The sequence below is a fragment of the Perognathus longimembris genome, chromosome 22 (genome assembly GCF_023159225.1).
Source record: "Perognathus longimembris pacificus isolate PPM17 chromosome 22, ASM2315922v1, whole genome shotgun sequence".
Taxonomy (NCBI): Eukaryota; Metazoa; Chordata; class Mammalia; order Rodentia; family Heteromyidae; genus Perognathus; species Perognathus longimembris.
In genome coordinates this window covers 30,499,430-30,514,010 of record NC_063182.1, presented here as the reverse complement: position 1 = coordinate 30,514,010, position 14,581 = coordinate 30,499,430, and the positions used below count along the sequence as shown (strand labels likewise).

The window sequence follows — 14,581 nt, the reverse complement described above, 5'->3', positions numbered from 1 at the left end:
AGCTTTCCATATCACTCTACTCATCTGTTGAAACTAGGGAAGATTTGCCACCTGATCTCAATAAGTGCATAAACGGGTCCTGTAAAGCAAGCCTGGCTGGAATCGGGTCCATAGAAATTTTGAAAATCCAATATGGTGAGGATAATATAAAAAGCGATCTTGCCACTTTGAATTACTAAGGAGATGTATTTGTAGAGTGATTTGACTTTACGGTCTACCACGGGGAAGGGAGACTGTAGATGGGAGTGGTAAGCTTTCATTTGATTGCAGTGGGAAAGGAAAAGCCGAAGCAACAGCACAAGCAAGTCCTCTAAGATGTCGCTGCACATGTCACATCCCGAGAGCCTGACAATGTCCTCGGCCAGCTGGTCATGGGAAGGATGGACAGCGTAAGGATATGACTCAGAAGGTGCGGGCCCTGACAGTGAGAGCCGTAACATTCTTCCTCCAAAGATCTGCTTTGGTCTCGGAGATGCTTCTTACCTTTTACACAGTGAAATATGTGGGAATTTTTATCTTGTTGTTTTCATTCATTAGTCCATGGGGAGGATAAAGGAAATGAGAGAGGAAATAAAACCTGGAAGCAAGAAAGGCCAGGCAGAGCCTGAGTAAGGGAAAAGTGGGAGGAGGGAAGTAAATGGATGGCGTGCAGAAATAAATAAGGGGTAAAATCACCATGCTGGAATGTAGGTGATTCAGAGGACTGAGTCTTTGGACAAGTATGACAAAAATTTCCAGTTGGTTAATCACTGTATAAAATAATCACCTTATAGACTCCAAAAGCAAGTTGGGAGTTAAAGTTTGCTAGTTCAGTTTCAGTCTTGAAAATGAAACATAAGCTGAAGCCATACTGTTGATAATCTTATTTTCCCGGGTTGATGACTCATTTCTCCCTTACCTCAGGCATTCCTGGGCACTTTCCAATCATCTTATTCCTAAGACTCAAAAATTTTCCAAGCTTTAACCAAGGACTTGTAACACACTTCTCTCTCAAGATCACCATACCATTCTCTGTAACTAATTTTAGAATTCCTAAAGTATCATTTCCTCCAATAAAATCAAAATTGATAACTTAAAAACGATATCTCAGCTTACTTACCATGGACATTGGAGTTGAATAACAACAAACTATAGCACCTTACATCTACTTATATACAGCCCTCAACCGCATACCTCCCCAGTATTGTGTGTGTGTTGTAAATTCTCTACCTTTAGACTCACATATGATCCAACAACATTCCAAAGTGCCACTGTATTTAATAATGTTACACAACATTAATGTGTGTATGGGGATGGGAGGTAATCTTCAAATTTGTATTACTGTAACAAGTGTTTCGAGACTACAGTTGTGGTTCAGTAGTCAGCACTTGCTAGGCATGCACAAGATCTTCAGATTAATCCCAATCACTACAAAGAGAAAAGAATCTCTCATAATAAGAATATTTGGCATCTTTGATCAAGAAGCACAGAGAATAATAAATTGAATCTTTGGATAATTTCAAAAACTACTTCATCATGTATTTGAAACTGTCCTGTACTAGAAAGTTGAGTTTTGTTTGCTAATGACAACATTATTAATATCGTGTTTACATATACCTTTTCTTCACACTGAATTTCAGTAACAACACATTCTCAATGTATACTAATTAGCTTTGGACAGAGTAGTAAGCTGACTGGCAATGTGAAAAGTTTTAATACTAACACCAATTAAACACTTTGGGACTTATCTTTGCCACTCACCTAGTCATTGTTATTTAATGAAAGAAATTAAGTAAACTGTATTGCTCTACTTCTTTTACTAACTTCCAGCAAACATCAATAGTACAAGAGGTTTCATGGTAATAATTTAACAGATGCACACTGTACACTTTGAACAAGTTCACCCTCACTATTACAATAATCCTACATCCCTCCTTTTTCAGTGTTTGGTGGGTTTCATTGTGCTTTCTTTCATATATCTGTTAAATACTTCAACTTTTTGCCTTCTCACATCCTCTTCATTCCTCCTCACTGTTCCCTTTGATTCCCCTACTTTATACACATGTCCAACCATTAACATTTCCATCATCGTTTTACATCTACATATAATGTAAATGTAGCCATTTCACACGAGTGAAAACGTGCTAATTGACTGTTTGAGACTGGTTTATGTCAATCAGCATGATGATCTCCAGAACCTGGGCACTGCCCCTGAGCTTTTCTGCTCAAGGCTGGCTCTCTACCACTTGCGTCACAGCTCCACTTTTTTTTTTTTTTTTTTGGCCAGTCCTGGGCCTTGGACTCAGGGCCTGAGCACTGTCCCTGGCTTCTTCCCGCTCAAGGCTAGCACTCTGCCACTTGAGCCACAGCGCCGCTTCTGGCCGTTTTCTGTATATGTGGTGCTGGGGAATCGAACCTAGGGCCTCGTGTATCTGAGGCAGGCACTCTTGCCACTAGGCCATATCCCCAGCCCGACAGCTCCACTTTTGCTCGTTAGTTGGAGAAAAGATGGCCACACACTTTCCTGTCCAACCCTACTTTGAATCACAATCCTCAGATCTCAGTCTTTTGAACAGCTAAGGCCTAGTGGTGTAAGCCACCATCACGCAGACGTAAATTTAATTGTTCTTTAGAGGTGAATAATAAAGAAAATATGGCGTGTATGTATATAGCATATATATAATGTATAGATAGACACGCCATATTTTCTTTATCCATAAACTAATTGTTGAGCACCAAGGCTGATTCTATAGCTTGGCTATCACAGACAGCAATGGAATAAACAGGCTGTGCAGGAATCTTTCTGTGTGTTTATTTACACTCCTTCAGATATATGCCCTAGCGTAATAGAACAAGGTCATAAAGTAGATCTATTTTTAGTTTTTGGAAGAATGCCTCATTTTCATAGTGGCCACACTATGTTACATTCCCACTAGCAATTCATGGGTGTTTCTTTTCACCCATATTCTCACCATAATTTCTTGTTTATTTTTCTGATAATTGCCACTGAGAGTTGACTGATAAATATGATAAAATGGTAAACAAGATAAAGTGGTATGATCACATTTTTATAGGATCCAAAAGATGTTTGGATCTAAGGAACCACTTTTAGCAAAGAAGCAGTATATAAGACCAACATGCATAAATCAGTAGCTTTACTATATAGCAGAATAAACTCTAAACAGATGCAACTGGAGATCACCATGGGAAGTGGAATACGCCAGCCTTGTAATGAAAAGCATGGTCCATTTCCTCTCAGATGTGGAATTCAAGGTCTCCTTCCTCATAGCACTGACTACCGTCATAGTTTGGCATTTATTTGTGTGTTATTTTAAATTAATGTGTGTCTTCCCCACTAAATTCAAGTCTTAATAATACTTCTGCTCCTCATTGAAGGTACAGCTCTAGTATCTGACTATTACATGCCAGGTTCTCAATAAACCCTTGCCAGAAGAATGAATAAGAGTACGATTGGCCAAAGAAGGGAATGAATCATCACTCAAAGATTTATTTACCAAAGGTAGTTATTTGATGCGTTTCCTTTCAATAAAAGTTATGTGATTATATTTTGATGTTTTATAACTAGGGCAGATAGTACAATAAACATAATTTTAAGGGCTAGGAGTATGGCTTAGTGGTAAAGTGCTTGCCTTAGCGTGCATGACGCCCTGGATTAAATTCTTCAATACTACATAAATAGAAAAATCCAGAAGTGGCACTGTGGCTCAAGTGGTAGAGTGCTAGCCTTGAGCAAAAGAAGCTCAGGGGCAGCACCCAGGCCTTGAATTCAAGCCCCAGGCAAAAAAAAAAAAAGATGTATGTGCTATTATAGAACTTGAAAAAAATCTAAATATTATGAAAACCAGAATAGGAACACTGACTGAAATTATTGAATTGACATGGGTCTAGGTTAAAATGAATTGTTCAGATTTAGATGGCAAGTAGGGATAGACTAATTCCCTGCATGCATTTATGGAAACCTTAAAAAAAATCTATGTCTAGCTTACTCCAGGGAAATACTGATGAAATATCATGCAGGATGAACTTAATTTTTAGCACTTTATCTTCATTATCTTAGAATAACACATGTTAAGAAAACATTCTTGTACTTTGGGTAAACTTTTCTTTGTTTTGTTCCATGAATCTCGAAACACTATTGATAGTTCAATAGACATCTTCACAACACCTTCCAGGCAGAATTATTTGGCATTACACAAGATTAATGTACAAATGCATTCTAATGACAATGTGAATTGTGTATGCTTACATGCTGTTCCAAATTTTTTTTTTTGGAAAGTTAATGGCAGTTCTGGGTGGTGAAGAAGGTATGAGATCAATTAAAGCATTAGGGGCTGTGGCTTCAGGAAGATGAAACTACCTAGCATAACGGACATGTCCTTCCTGATTCCACCAATTATAGGGCTTCCCTCAGGGAGGTTTCTACACAAGAGTCTCAATTAGAACAGTCCGTTAAACAAAACAAAGTCTTTCAGACAAGTGTGTATTGCAACAATATTTCATTAAAGAAAAAAAAAGAAACTAACCCAGCAACAAGAAAAAAATTGCATTCAAAACAACTGCAGCAATATTGTCAGTAATTAAGTTTGTAATATTTCTGAAGCCCCGTATAGATGTCCGTACCGCATGCTTTTCACTGTGAAGAGTCGGAATTCACATTCTACTGTGTAAGCACACACCAGGATAAGAAGAGAAATCTCTGCACAGCATGACCTACTTCTTGATGTGCTAAATTATTTTTTTTCTCAGGAAGAATTAGAAGCCATCATTAAAAGGCCAGACAAAGCTACATTAATACAGTGGGTGTAAAATCACATCTCACCATAGTAAAAGTCAGTTCTATTTTTCATGAGATTATTCAGCAAATAATTTTAAGTATCGTTGGCTATTATAGATTCTTAACTAAATCCTCTCAGTTCTCAGAATATATTTCAGTTCAAAATTAAATTCAAAATTATGTACCCCCATGCCTGTGTTGACACGAAGGAAAGAGCAGACTTCACTAAGGCAGGCTAGCTTTTGCTAGGTAACGATTCATATTTTTCTCAGGCTGTTATCATGGGTTTTCACGTGGCCATCCACAGAAATATCTTTGCCCCAGTAAAACTGTTCTAGTTTCATTTTCCTCTCTTTGTGTTATACAATGCATGGCAGGTGTGTTTGGTTTTGTTTACACTAACCTCCATACCAACATATGAAGCTCCACCCATTTTCCAGAGGCGACTTGTGAGGCTTAGCAAACATCAGCCTGCTTAGGCACAAGAGAGTGGAAGTAGGAGATGAGACCTCTGCTGCTTCTACAGCAAGGCCATAGGCCACACAATTAGCTCTACACACTCATCATCGTGACACATGACACAGTCTGGGAGTCTGTGGTACGCACTGAGTAGTGGGCAGCGGTTTATGGTCCCAAACATTGTCTTAGAATGCCAGTGATGTACATCCTTTTGCCAGAGAAACACTATATCTAACAAGTCTTTTTCCTGAATATGCCTGTCATTTAGACGTGGAGCTTGCGGTATATATTTATATTCTGAAATTACATAAATATAAATGCAGGACCATTTGAGAGAGAAAAGTGGGAGGGAAGAGAAGAAAAGAGAATGATACGATGGTAGTTAAGAATATCAGAGTACATTGTGTCTATGTATGAAGATGGCATAAGGAAACTCACCCAAAACGGTCCAGAAAGAAAGAGGAACAGATAAAAATACACCGTTTGCCTGTGTGAATGCCACGGGAAAGCCCTTTATACAGTTAATATATACTATTGACCTCTTTTCAAATATCTGGATGTATGTCTGAGAAATCACACAATTTTGACATCATTGCCAAATCACAGTGTAAACTTAGATAAAATAAGGAAATTCAGGAACCAAAACAAAGTGGTTAATCACATATTACCGTTGATGAACCGGGTACGAGTCCTCAGGCAGCCTTGGAAGGAAGGGCCCTGGATGAAGGACAACATGGACTGAAGCCCAGGGGTCTCTGCTGACCGCTCCCCGCCCGAGCGTCCTTGGTGTGGCCTGGGTGGCGCACCTGCTTCTGGGGAAAGCGCACCTTGGTAAGCTTGCTGAGTAGCTCTGTACCTGAGGGCTGCAACCAGAACCAAGAAGGCTATGGCCAATGCTCCCGCAACCAGCCTGTCCGCAGACCGGATCCTGATGAATGCCTGCCTCTTCCTCACTCTACTACAGACCTAGCCCTTAAAAATTAAAACGAGGTGGATAAAAAGCAAAAGCTCCAAACGGTTGAGGTTGGTAAGACCTCACCTGCACTTCCAGTCTTGAAAAGTTATTTTCCAACCAGAAAAAATTCCTTTACACTTTCAACCTAAATAGCTCTGTAATGAATCTTTGACGATAGACATGCTTTCAGCCCATTGTTTTCTTGCAGAATAGCAGACTCTTAGGGAGGAATCCCACTCTTGTACAAAAGACATTAAATAAAGATATGTCACAGTACTCCCAAAAGACAAACTTTCTCTCCTCCTCCCCTTCTCACTTAGGAAGAGGCACTCTCACAAAGTTGTTCCTTTAAAAGCTTGAGAAAGAACATGCAGGGAAGACAAAAGGGTGACAATGGTATTTCATAGGACAGCTACATCATTCAAAGAAAATGCCTGCCAGTCCCCTAAGTGCATGTCAGTCCATGGCACGAATTCTTACCAGCCATGACCTCAGCCACTAATAGAACCGTCATGACCGTGGAGCTGCTTCCCACCTATGCAAGCTTCCGGAAGCCCCAGGGTTGGATTGCCCTGTGTGGGAAAGTTGGTAGACAGGGCAATCTGAAAATAAAGATGGAAAGGATCATAGTTCGAGGCTCATCAGGCAGAGAACGGTAGTGAACCCCCCTCCGCCTCATTCCATGACCTAAGTGTGGTGGCAGGTGCCTTCAGCCACGCAGGAGGCCTAAGGTAGGATGGTGGACTGAGGCCAGATACAGGCAAAAATCACAAAAGCCTATCTTAAAAAAATAATGAAAGCAAAGAGAACTTGGATTTGGCTAAGGTGGCGTCATGCCTGCTAACACGTATTGAGTTCAACGCTCAAAAAATAGACAAGAAATGAATGAGGAGAACACTACTGAACAGATAGTCAGGGCTCGCAGGTGGTGGTTTGCTTGTACTGCCCTTCTCGTGCCACGTGGGAAAGTCCTTTCTCTCCTTTCTGCAGGACACACAGGTGTGACACAACACAGAGCAGATCTGCCTGGGCCTTTATCCTTGCCTTTCCAGCTTCCAGAACGACAAGAGAAGAAACTTCTGTCTTGCAAATTACTTCGTTTCAAGGGTTCTGTTAGAGAAGTGCAAGATGGACTAAGTAAGAGGCCTTGTCTGCTTTTTCTTGATTGCATGCCTGGCACAGAACAGGTGCTCAATAAATAAAATGAAAAGGGAGACGTTTTCAAAGGCAATACAAGTTACCATTTGCAACTTGGAGGCCAGCCAGCAGCCACTCCACCTCTGCTTGCCCGTCGACAGCATTTCCAGTCCCTGTAATTCAAGAACAGCAGCTCCCGCTGCCAGCTGCATGGGTGAGGAAGATAGCGAACAGCAGATAAATCAAGCCGTGTCGTGCAGGCCTGCCCAACAAAGGTGACCTAGCAGAGGCCGTGAGATGCACAGGAACGGGCCTGGTTGGGAGGAGGCAACTTCTCTCTCCCCTTGAGTGTGAACCTGAAGAATGACTGTGGTAATGAAATGAAGAGAGAAATCAGGCCCCGGAGAAGGCACTTGAGTACTTGAGTCAAACCTTGCCAGAGTCAATCCTATCTGTAGATGTTCAGTTACGTTCCTCAGTAAATACCAGGTTAGCTTAAATGGCATTCAATTACACATTTCAAGATTTTCAGTTGAAAAAATCCCCCTGATTATAAAGGGAGAAGGAACGCATAAAGAGCAAAGTGAAATCTTAAAGTCACAAGCATGATAAATAAGACACAGTACTTCTTCGCCTAGTATTTGCTCTAGTATTCTTGTATCCTAAGTTTCCTTGGCAGATCAAGCCTCTTAGCATTACAGGCCTCATTTATAAAATAAGGGAAACAAAGTGGTCTCTAAATCCCCTTTGATTGAGAAACTCTATTCATTTCGTTGAGAAAGTCTGGGAAAGCTTACTGATGAAGCTGACTTGCTTGCTGGAAATAGCATGTGCTTACTCTCTTTTTTTGGCTTAGTTAATTTTTAAAGCACTGTGTATCTTCCAGGAAAAAAAAAGCGAGATCTTCCAAAATGAGAAAGGCCTCTCCTCAGCACTTCTCAGCGGATGCTATATACTCTGCAAGAAAACAAATCTTCCTTCATTCCCTGTAGTGTCAGTATTACAATGGCACATACAGATATTAGGTGTGATCAACAGAGAGACTGAGACAAGCATTTTAAAGTTTTCCTCAGCAGAGCCTCTGCTTCCTGTAAGAACAAACTTGCCCTATCTGCTATGAAAATCACTTGTTTCTTCTTAAACACATATGTGTCTTTATTTCAAGCTTCCCAATTTTGAAACTGTATAATAAAAAATGTGCATTTGGTGGAAAGACAAATCTCAGAATAACACTTAAAGAAAAAAGAAGATTCAACTATATTTAGAAATCTCTTGGCTTTAAGAGTCCAATAGGTTCTCTAATTCTGTTGAGAGAACATGTATTTATGGAACTGCAAGTGAGAATTCAACTTGTTCTAAGACAGTTCACAATAAACTAGGGTAAGAAAAATAGGTCCCTTGACTGCAGACCTTCCATTTTCTACCTCTCCTCCCAGAAGGGAAAAGATTAAGACTTTGAAGAGATTTTTCTACTTTACAGTCTTCTCCAGAAGCAGAAGCAGGACCTAGCAAAGATGGTCATCCGGAAAATACTTAATACCTTTCTGTACTTATCCACGTTTCTGGTTGTCTAGAGCCATACCTTCTTTCTAGGGAAGGTTGACGGTACAGACACAAGTCAGAACTGGAGGACCAAGCATGTATTTGTGATGGGCAGCATCCAAGATTGCTTTAGAAGTCCTATCCCTGCTGCTCACCCTCCTGCGTAAGTCTCTACCGGGATGAATTACACCTGTGGCTGCATCGCTGTCCTGAAGCTTTCATAACAAATCTCAGTAACCTCGAAGATTTCACTGTCATTTATGACATTAGAAACCTAGAGGCCAGAAAGCCAAAAGAAGTGGACTAAGATCAGGGGTACATTTTCTGGATCTGTTTCTTTGCCTTTTCTGGCTTCTAGAGGCTTCCTGCAGCCCTTGTGTTGTGGCCTTCATCTAGCCAAGTACAGCACCTGGACACCTGCTCTTACAAGCACATCTGTCTCTGAGTCTAGTCCTACTTCTTCAACTTTTACTTGTAAGAACATGACTGGATCAAATTCGCCGTTTCCCTCCTGCCAGAAAAACAGCTTATCCCCAGGCTGCCCATTATACAACCATTTTGAGGGGACTTTATCCTGTCCATCACAACAGCACACAGGGTGGGCAAGAGTGACATTATGGGATTCCCCTTGAAAGATCACACGCAAAATATTGCAATGTCTACCTTGTTTTCTGGACTATTCTGTGCCTGGGTGGGGAGGGGGCAGCTGGTTGCCAAGCAGCCCTGTGGAGAGAGCTCCGGGAAGGAGAAGGAGGGCCCCTCCCTCAAAATGACGAGTAACTTTCCAGCCATGCACACAAGCCACAGGCATGGACCCTGCAGTCGGCCTAGTCAGGCACCCAGTGACTCTAGCTCCCGCCACCGTCTGCCAGAGCCTCGAGGACCACTGTCTAGAGACTTCCAAACCCCTGCACCAATTAAGCCTTTTTAAGTTCTAGAGAGACTTACCATGGCAACATGATAACCAATCCACCCCTTTCACCCACCTGACGATCCCAGGGATTGGAACTAGCTGCATAGAATGAGGAATTCTGAAGAAAGAACCAATGAGATTGCACAAATCAGTGATATGCACAAAAATTCTAACAGAGACGCTCGTGACAGTTGTTTTAAGCGAAACATTAAAAAATGCCCTCAGTGAACATCTATGTGGGATTATGTCTTATAATAAAACATATCCATGTAATGGGGAACATATAGCAGTAAAATCTGAATAGTCTAACAGTGATTTTGAAACATCTTCTGGGCAAAACTCTCTGCTTCCATCAATCAAACTTTGACTTAATCTTGAAAATAAATGCATTCTTTCAAGATTATACTTAGATTCAAATATGTTTGGCTTTGCAAAGCAAGACTCCAATAATGGTGTACTTTGAGACACCCAGGATTCTGGGAGCACAGTTTGAAAGCCTGCCCTAAGAGAATGTCTAATTGCATGGGTGTCAAAATAATAGACAAATAAAATCAGGTTACTGAGAGAATACAGCTCCTTCTTTGGAATACACACATCTACCTTAACAAAATCCTTATAGATATTCTGCTCAGGTCCTTACACTATGGCCGTCTGCTTTCTTAGGCTTCAGCTCAAATGTTATTTACTCTGTAAAACAAACAAACCAACAATAACAGAAAATCCTTCCCTTTAACCCTACTGCACGCACTCCGGTACTCAGTGTGTTGGGGGGGACGGAGTTAAAGGTTTAATTTGGCTCATGGCTCAGGATGTTTCAGTCCATGATCACTTGTCTCTACTGTTTTGGGCTCTGAGGTGAGGCAGAGTCTTATAGTGGGAGCACATGGTAGAGCTAAGCTGCTCACCCCATGACAGGAAAGAGAGGGAGGGAGGGAGGGAGGGTGAGAGGGAGGGAGGCCCATGCTTTTACTTTGTGCTTCTAGTTATCATTATAGTTTCATGACTTCCATAATGCCTGTCTCCCACAGGAAACAGCATGAGATTTTACATAGGTGAGTAGGGTAGGTGTATAATTTCCATTACTCTGATCATTTTACCATAATAAAGTACCACAGAGTGGGTGGTTTAAACAACAGAAGATTATTTTTTTCATAACTCTTGAAGATACAAGTCCAAGTACAAGATGGATAGATACAATTGCTTCTAAGTTCATTCTCTATGGCTTACAGATGACCGGCTTCTTGTTATGTCTTCGACCATCACCATCCTTTTGGTTTTGTCGGAATCACCTCTGTTTTAATCACTAGTCATATTAGATTAACAATGTTACAGACTAAATACTTGTATTCGCTACACTATTCATGTTGAAGCACTGACTCCAGTGTGATAATATTTGTTGGTTGGTCACTGGGAGGTAATTAGGTTTTCATGAGGCTAGTGCTCTTACAAGGAGTAGAGGCCAGTGCACTCCCTCTTCCAGACACAATAAGAGGATGGCTATCTGTAAACCATAAGAAAGGACTTCAGCAGGAATTGGATTTACTATCAACTTAGTCTTGACCTAATCCAAACACTGTGAGAAATAAATGTCTGTTGTTTAAGTCACTTCGTCTACAATATCTTTTTTGAAACAGCTCATAGTCTAAAAGAAATGCACAAAGTCCCATCTCATTACCTCATTTCACATTAATTTCTTCCAAAAATGTATCATCACCAAACACAGTTATAATCTGTGGTACCAGAGTTCAGGATTTCACCATGTGAGTTTGGGTTGAGGGTGAAAGTTTAACATATAACACTCTTAAATACTATTCCACCTCCAAACAATGGTGAGCTCCAGGCAATAAAATGTTATAATTCCTATGATACATTACACTTAGGACATCATCATATGCTTTCTCACGTTCATATTGCCTATAACAGATACTTTGCTACAAGTATAATATTGTTACAAGTGCCTATTCATATAGCATGAGACCCTGGGCTCACGCCTTAGCAGAAAAAAATTAAAAAAGAGATAGATTTTTCAAGTATGTAATTCAGAAAAAGAGGAGAAAGAACAAGAGAAAGAAGAACACCCTCATGATTTCTTAGAATTAGGAAGTTCATCTTCTCAATATGCAAATAAGGGGCTGGGAATACGGCCTAGTGGCAAGAGTGCTTGCCTCATATACATGAAGCCCTAGGTTTGATTCCTCAGCACCACATATATAGAAAACGGCCAGAAGGGGCGCTATGGCTCAAGAGGTAGAGTGCTAGCCTTGAGCGAAACGAAGCCAGGGACAGTGCTCTGAATCCAGTCCCAGGACTGGCAACAAAAACAAAACAAATAAACAAATCAATATGCAAATAAAAGGGGAGGAGTTTAACCAAACCCACAAATAAAATACCTTTTTTAAAAAAAATTAGTCTCTCATGCTTTATACATTAGAAACACCCTGATCCTTCATGTATAAGATATACTAGAAAAATAGTGCAGTCCCTCTCACTTTCTATTTCATATGCCATAAACAGAGTATCAGTCCTACGTCAAACTCTGTTTTACTAAGAATCTCTGTTAACATAGAGCTATGACCCAGAAACCCCACTTTGGGGCATTTACCCAAAGGATTATAAGCAAGCACACACTAAAGCTACTAGCACAGCTATGTTTATCGCAGCAAACTTTAGCATCACTAAAGATGCCCCTCAGTAGATGAGTGGATCAAGAAAACGTGGCACGTATACACAATGGAATTCTATATTAGAAAGAATGACTTGGCTCCATTCATAAAGAAATGGAAAGACTTGGAAAAAAAATCATACTAATGAAGTGAACCAGACCCAAAGAAACATAAACTCTATGGTTTCACTCTTTGGAAATAATTAGTACGCGTGTAGGATAGTCCTAGCAGAGGAACACAATAGCTCAATAGCAATGTACATATGGTCACGTGAGATGATGCAAAGCAAAACGAACTACAAGTGGGAAAAAAAGTGGTTTATCCGTTGTTATTTTCTACATTTTGTATGAAATTATGCCTTTTTCTTTTGTCTTTCTTCCCCATGATTTTACCCCTGATGTCACTGTAACTGGCTTTGGAGACACTGGGTATTGCATGTACATTTATTAGAACTAGGGAAGGGGAATACCAAAATGGAGCTACAAGAGGTAAAAGGCAAATCAATGCAACAGCAATACTTTCAAGACAGTACACTGTAAACCAACTGTACAACTTGGGGGGAGGGTGGGGATGGAACTAGGTAGGGGGGAAGGAGGGAGAAAAATGAAGGAGGAGGTAACACGTTTGATAAGAAATGTACTCACTGCTTTACATAAGAAACGGTACATTACTTTGACGATAAATAAATAAATTTATTTTTTAAAGAAGCTCTGTTACTCCAGGTGTCATAGTATACACTTACAACCCCACCCAAACAGGAAGTATATGTAGGAAGATCTCCATCCAAAGCTGGCCTTCAGCAAAAAGCAGGAAAGTCAGTCTGGAAGAAATAACTAAAGGGACAAGGGCTAGCAGCATGGCTCACACCGTAGTTTCTGCCTTGCAAGTTCAGCTCAGGATCCTGATTTCAAACCTCAGTACTACCATCCATCACCACCCCCACCAAAAAACTAAAAGCCAAATCAGCAAATGTCATTAAATAAATGGAATCTAAAGTCATTCCTCTAATATGTCCAATGCTCAATGTTAATACAGCTTTAATCATCTTGAAGAACACAGTTAAAAGACACCAGCATGTCTAAGAGTAAAATGAACTGATGATCTTAAAAGAAAACATAGTTATGTATAATCTCACATGATCACTTCAAGAGATGCTTTATTGTAAATCCACACTAATAAGTAGACTATTGCTTTGGTCTGTGAGAGACACTGTAAAAAAAATAACAATAAAGCTTTTGTAAAATTCCTTCCAAGGAAGAACACATTTCAAAAATTATTGTTATTATAAAGGTGCTGTACAGATGGATTACAGTTATGTAAGTCAGGTAAAGAGTACATTTCTTTTTGGACAATGTCGCCCTTTCCTTTGCTCTTTGCCAGTTTTTCCCCTCTCACTCGTACTCACAAGTTGTCTAGCTTATTTTCAACCAAGTGTCCAGTGAGTACCATTGCTGCATTTGTTCACCCTTTCTCTCCATTTCTGTGCCACCTCTTACATTCCCAAAGACATACAAACCAACAAACAGAACAAAAGAAGAGAAAACCAAAGCAGCAAAAAGGAAAGACCCTGGAGTTCATTTAGATAAATATTATTTTGTACAATCAGTTGCACACAGGCCTTGTGCTTTTCAGTTAGGAAGATATTTTTAACAAAATGTGAATACGTTGTCTTTTTCTCAGATGGTTCTTTATAGTTTTCACACTGCTGCCTTCATTTTCTGACCCTGCTCTCTTCTGATCCCTTAGATCTTTCTTTCTCCACCTTCTAGAATCAGAGACTATAATTTGGGGGGCTGTGTCTCTCCCTTTTCAAGAAAATAGCTCCATTCCTATTTGCATGTGTGTGGATTCATTTCCAGTTGTCCCCAGGAACAGGAGAGTGGCTATATCTCCTTGTTACCCAGGCAGATTTTGTTCAAAGCCAAAGAGTAGAACAGTGCGCGAGAAAATTGCTTTTTTTTTTTTCTCTGAAAAATTCAAGAGCTGTTTAAAGTGAATAGAAATTAGCAGATCGGTGAACTGGAAGAAAACATTATAGCCTCTGAAATAGCCCTGCTCCTACCACTTTACATAACAATATTCCATTTGCCATTATTCACCAAAGCTTCCAGCCAGACTCCCAGATCCGTGGAAGGTCC

The 14,581-nt window shown here is 40.3% G+C and overlaps 1 protein-coding gene across 1 annotated transcript in view; it reads right to left on the bottom strand.

Moving 5' to 3' along the window:
* Positions 1–583: 583 nt before the first annotated feature.
* The window catches only part of Macir (macrophage immunometabolism regulator), a 56,120-nt gene continuing 42,122 nt past the window's right edge, over positions 584–14,581 (bottom strand). The window contains exon 4 of the mRNA XM_048331255.1: positions 584–1,407. Within this exon, the coding sequence (XP_048187212.1) occupies positions 1,361–1,407 (47 nt within the window). The 3' untranslated portion in view covers positions 584–1,360. The remainder of the gene's footprint in view (positions 1,408–14,581) is intronic.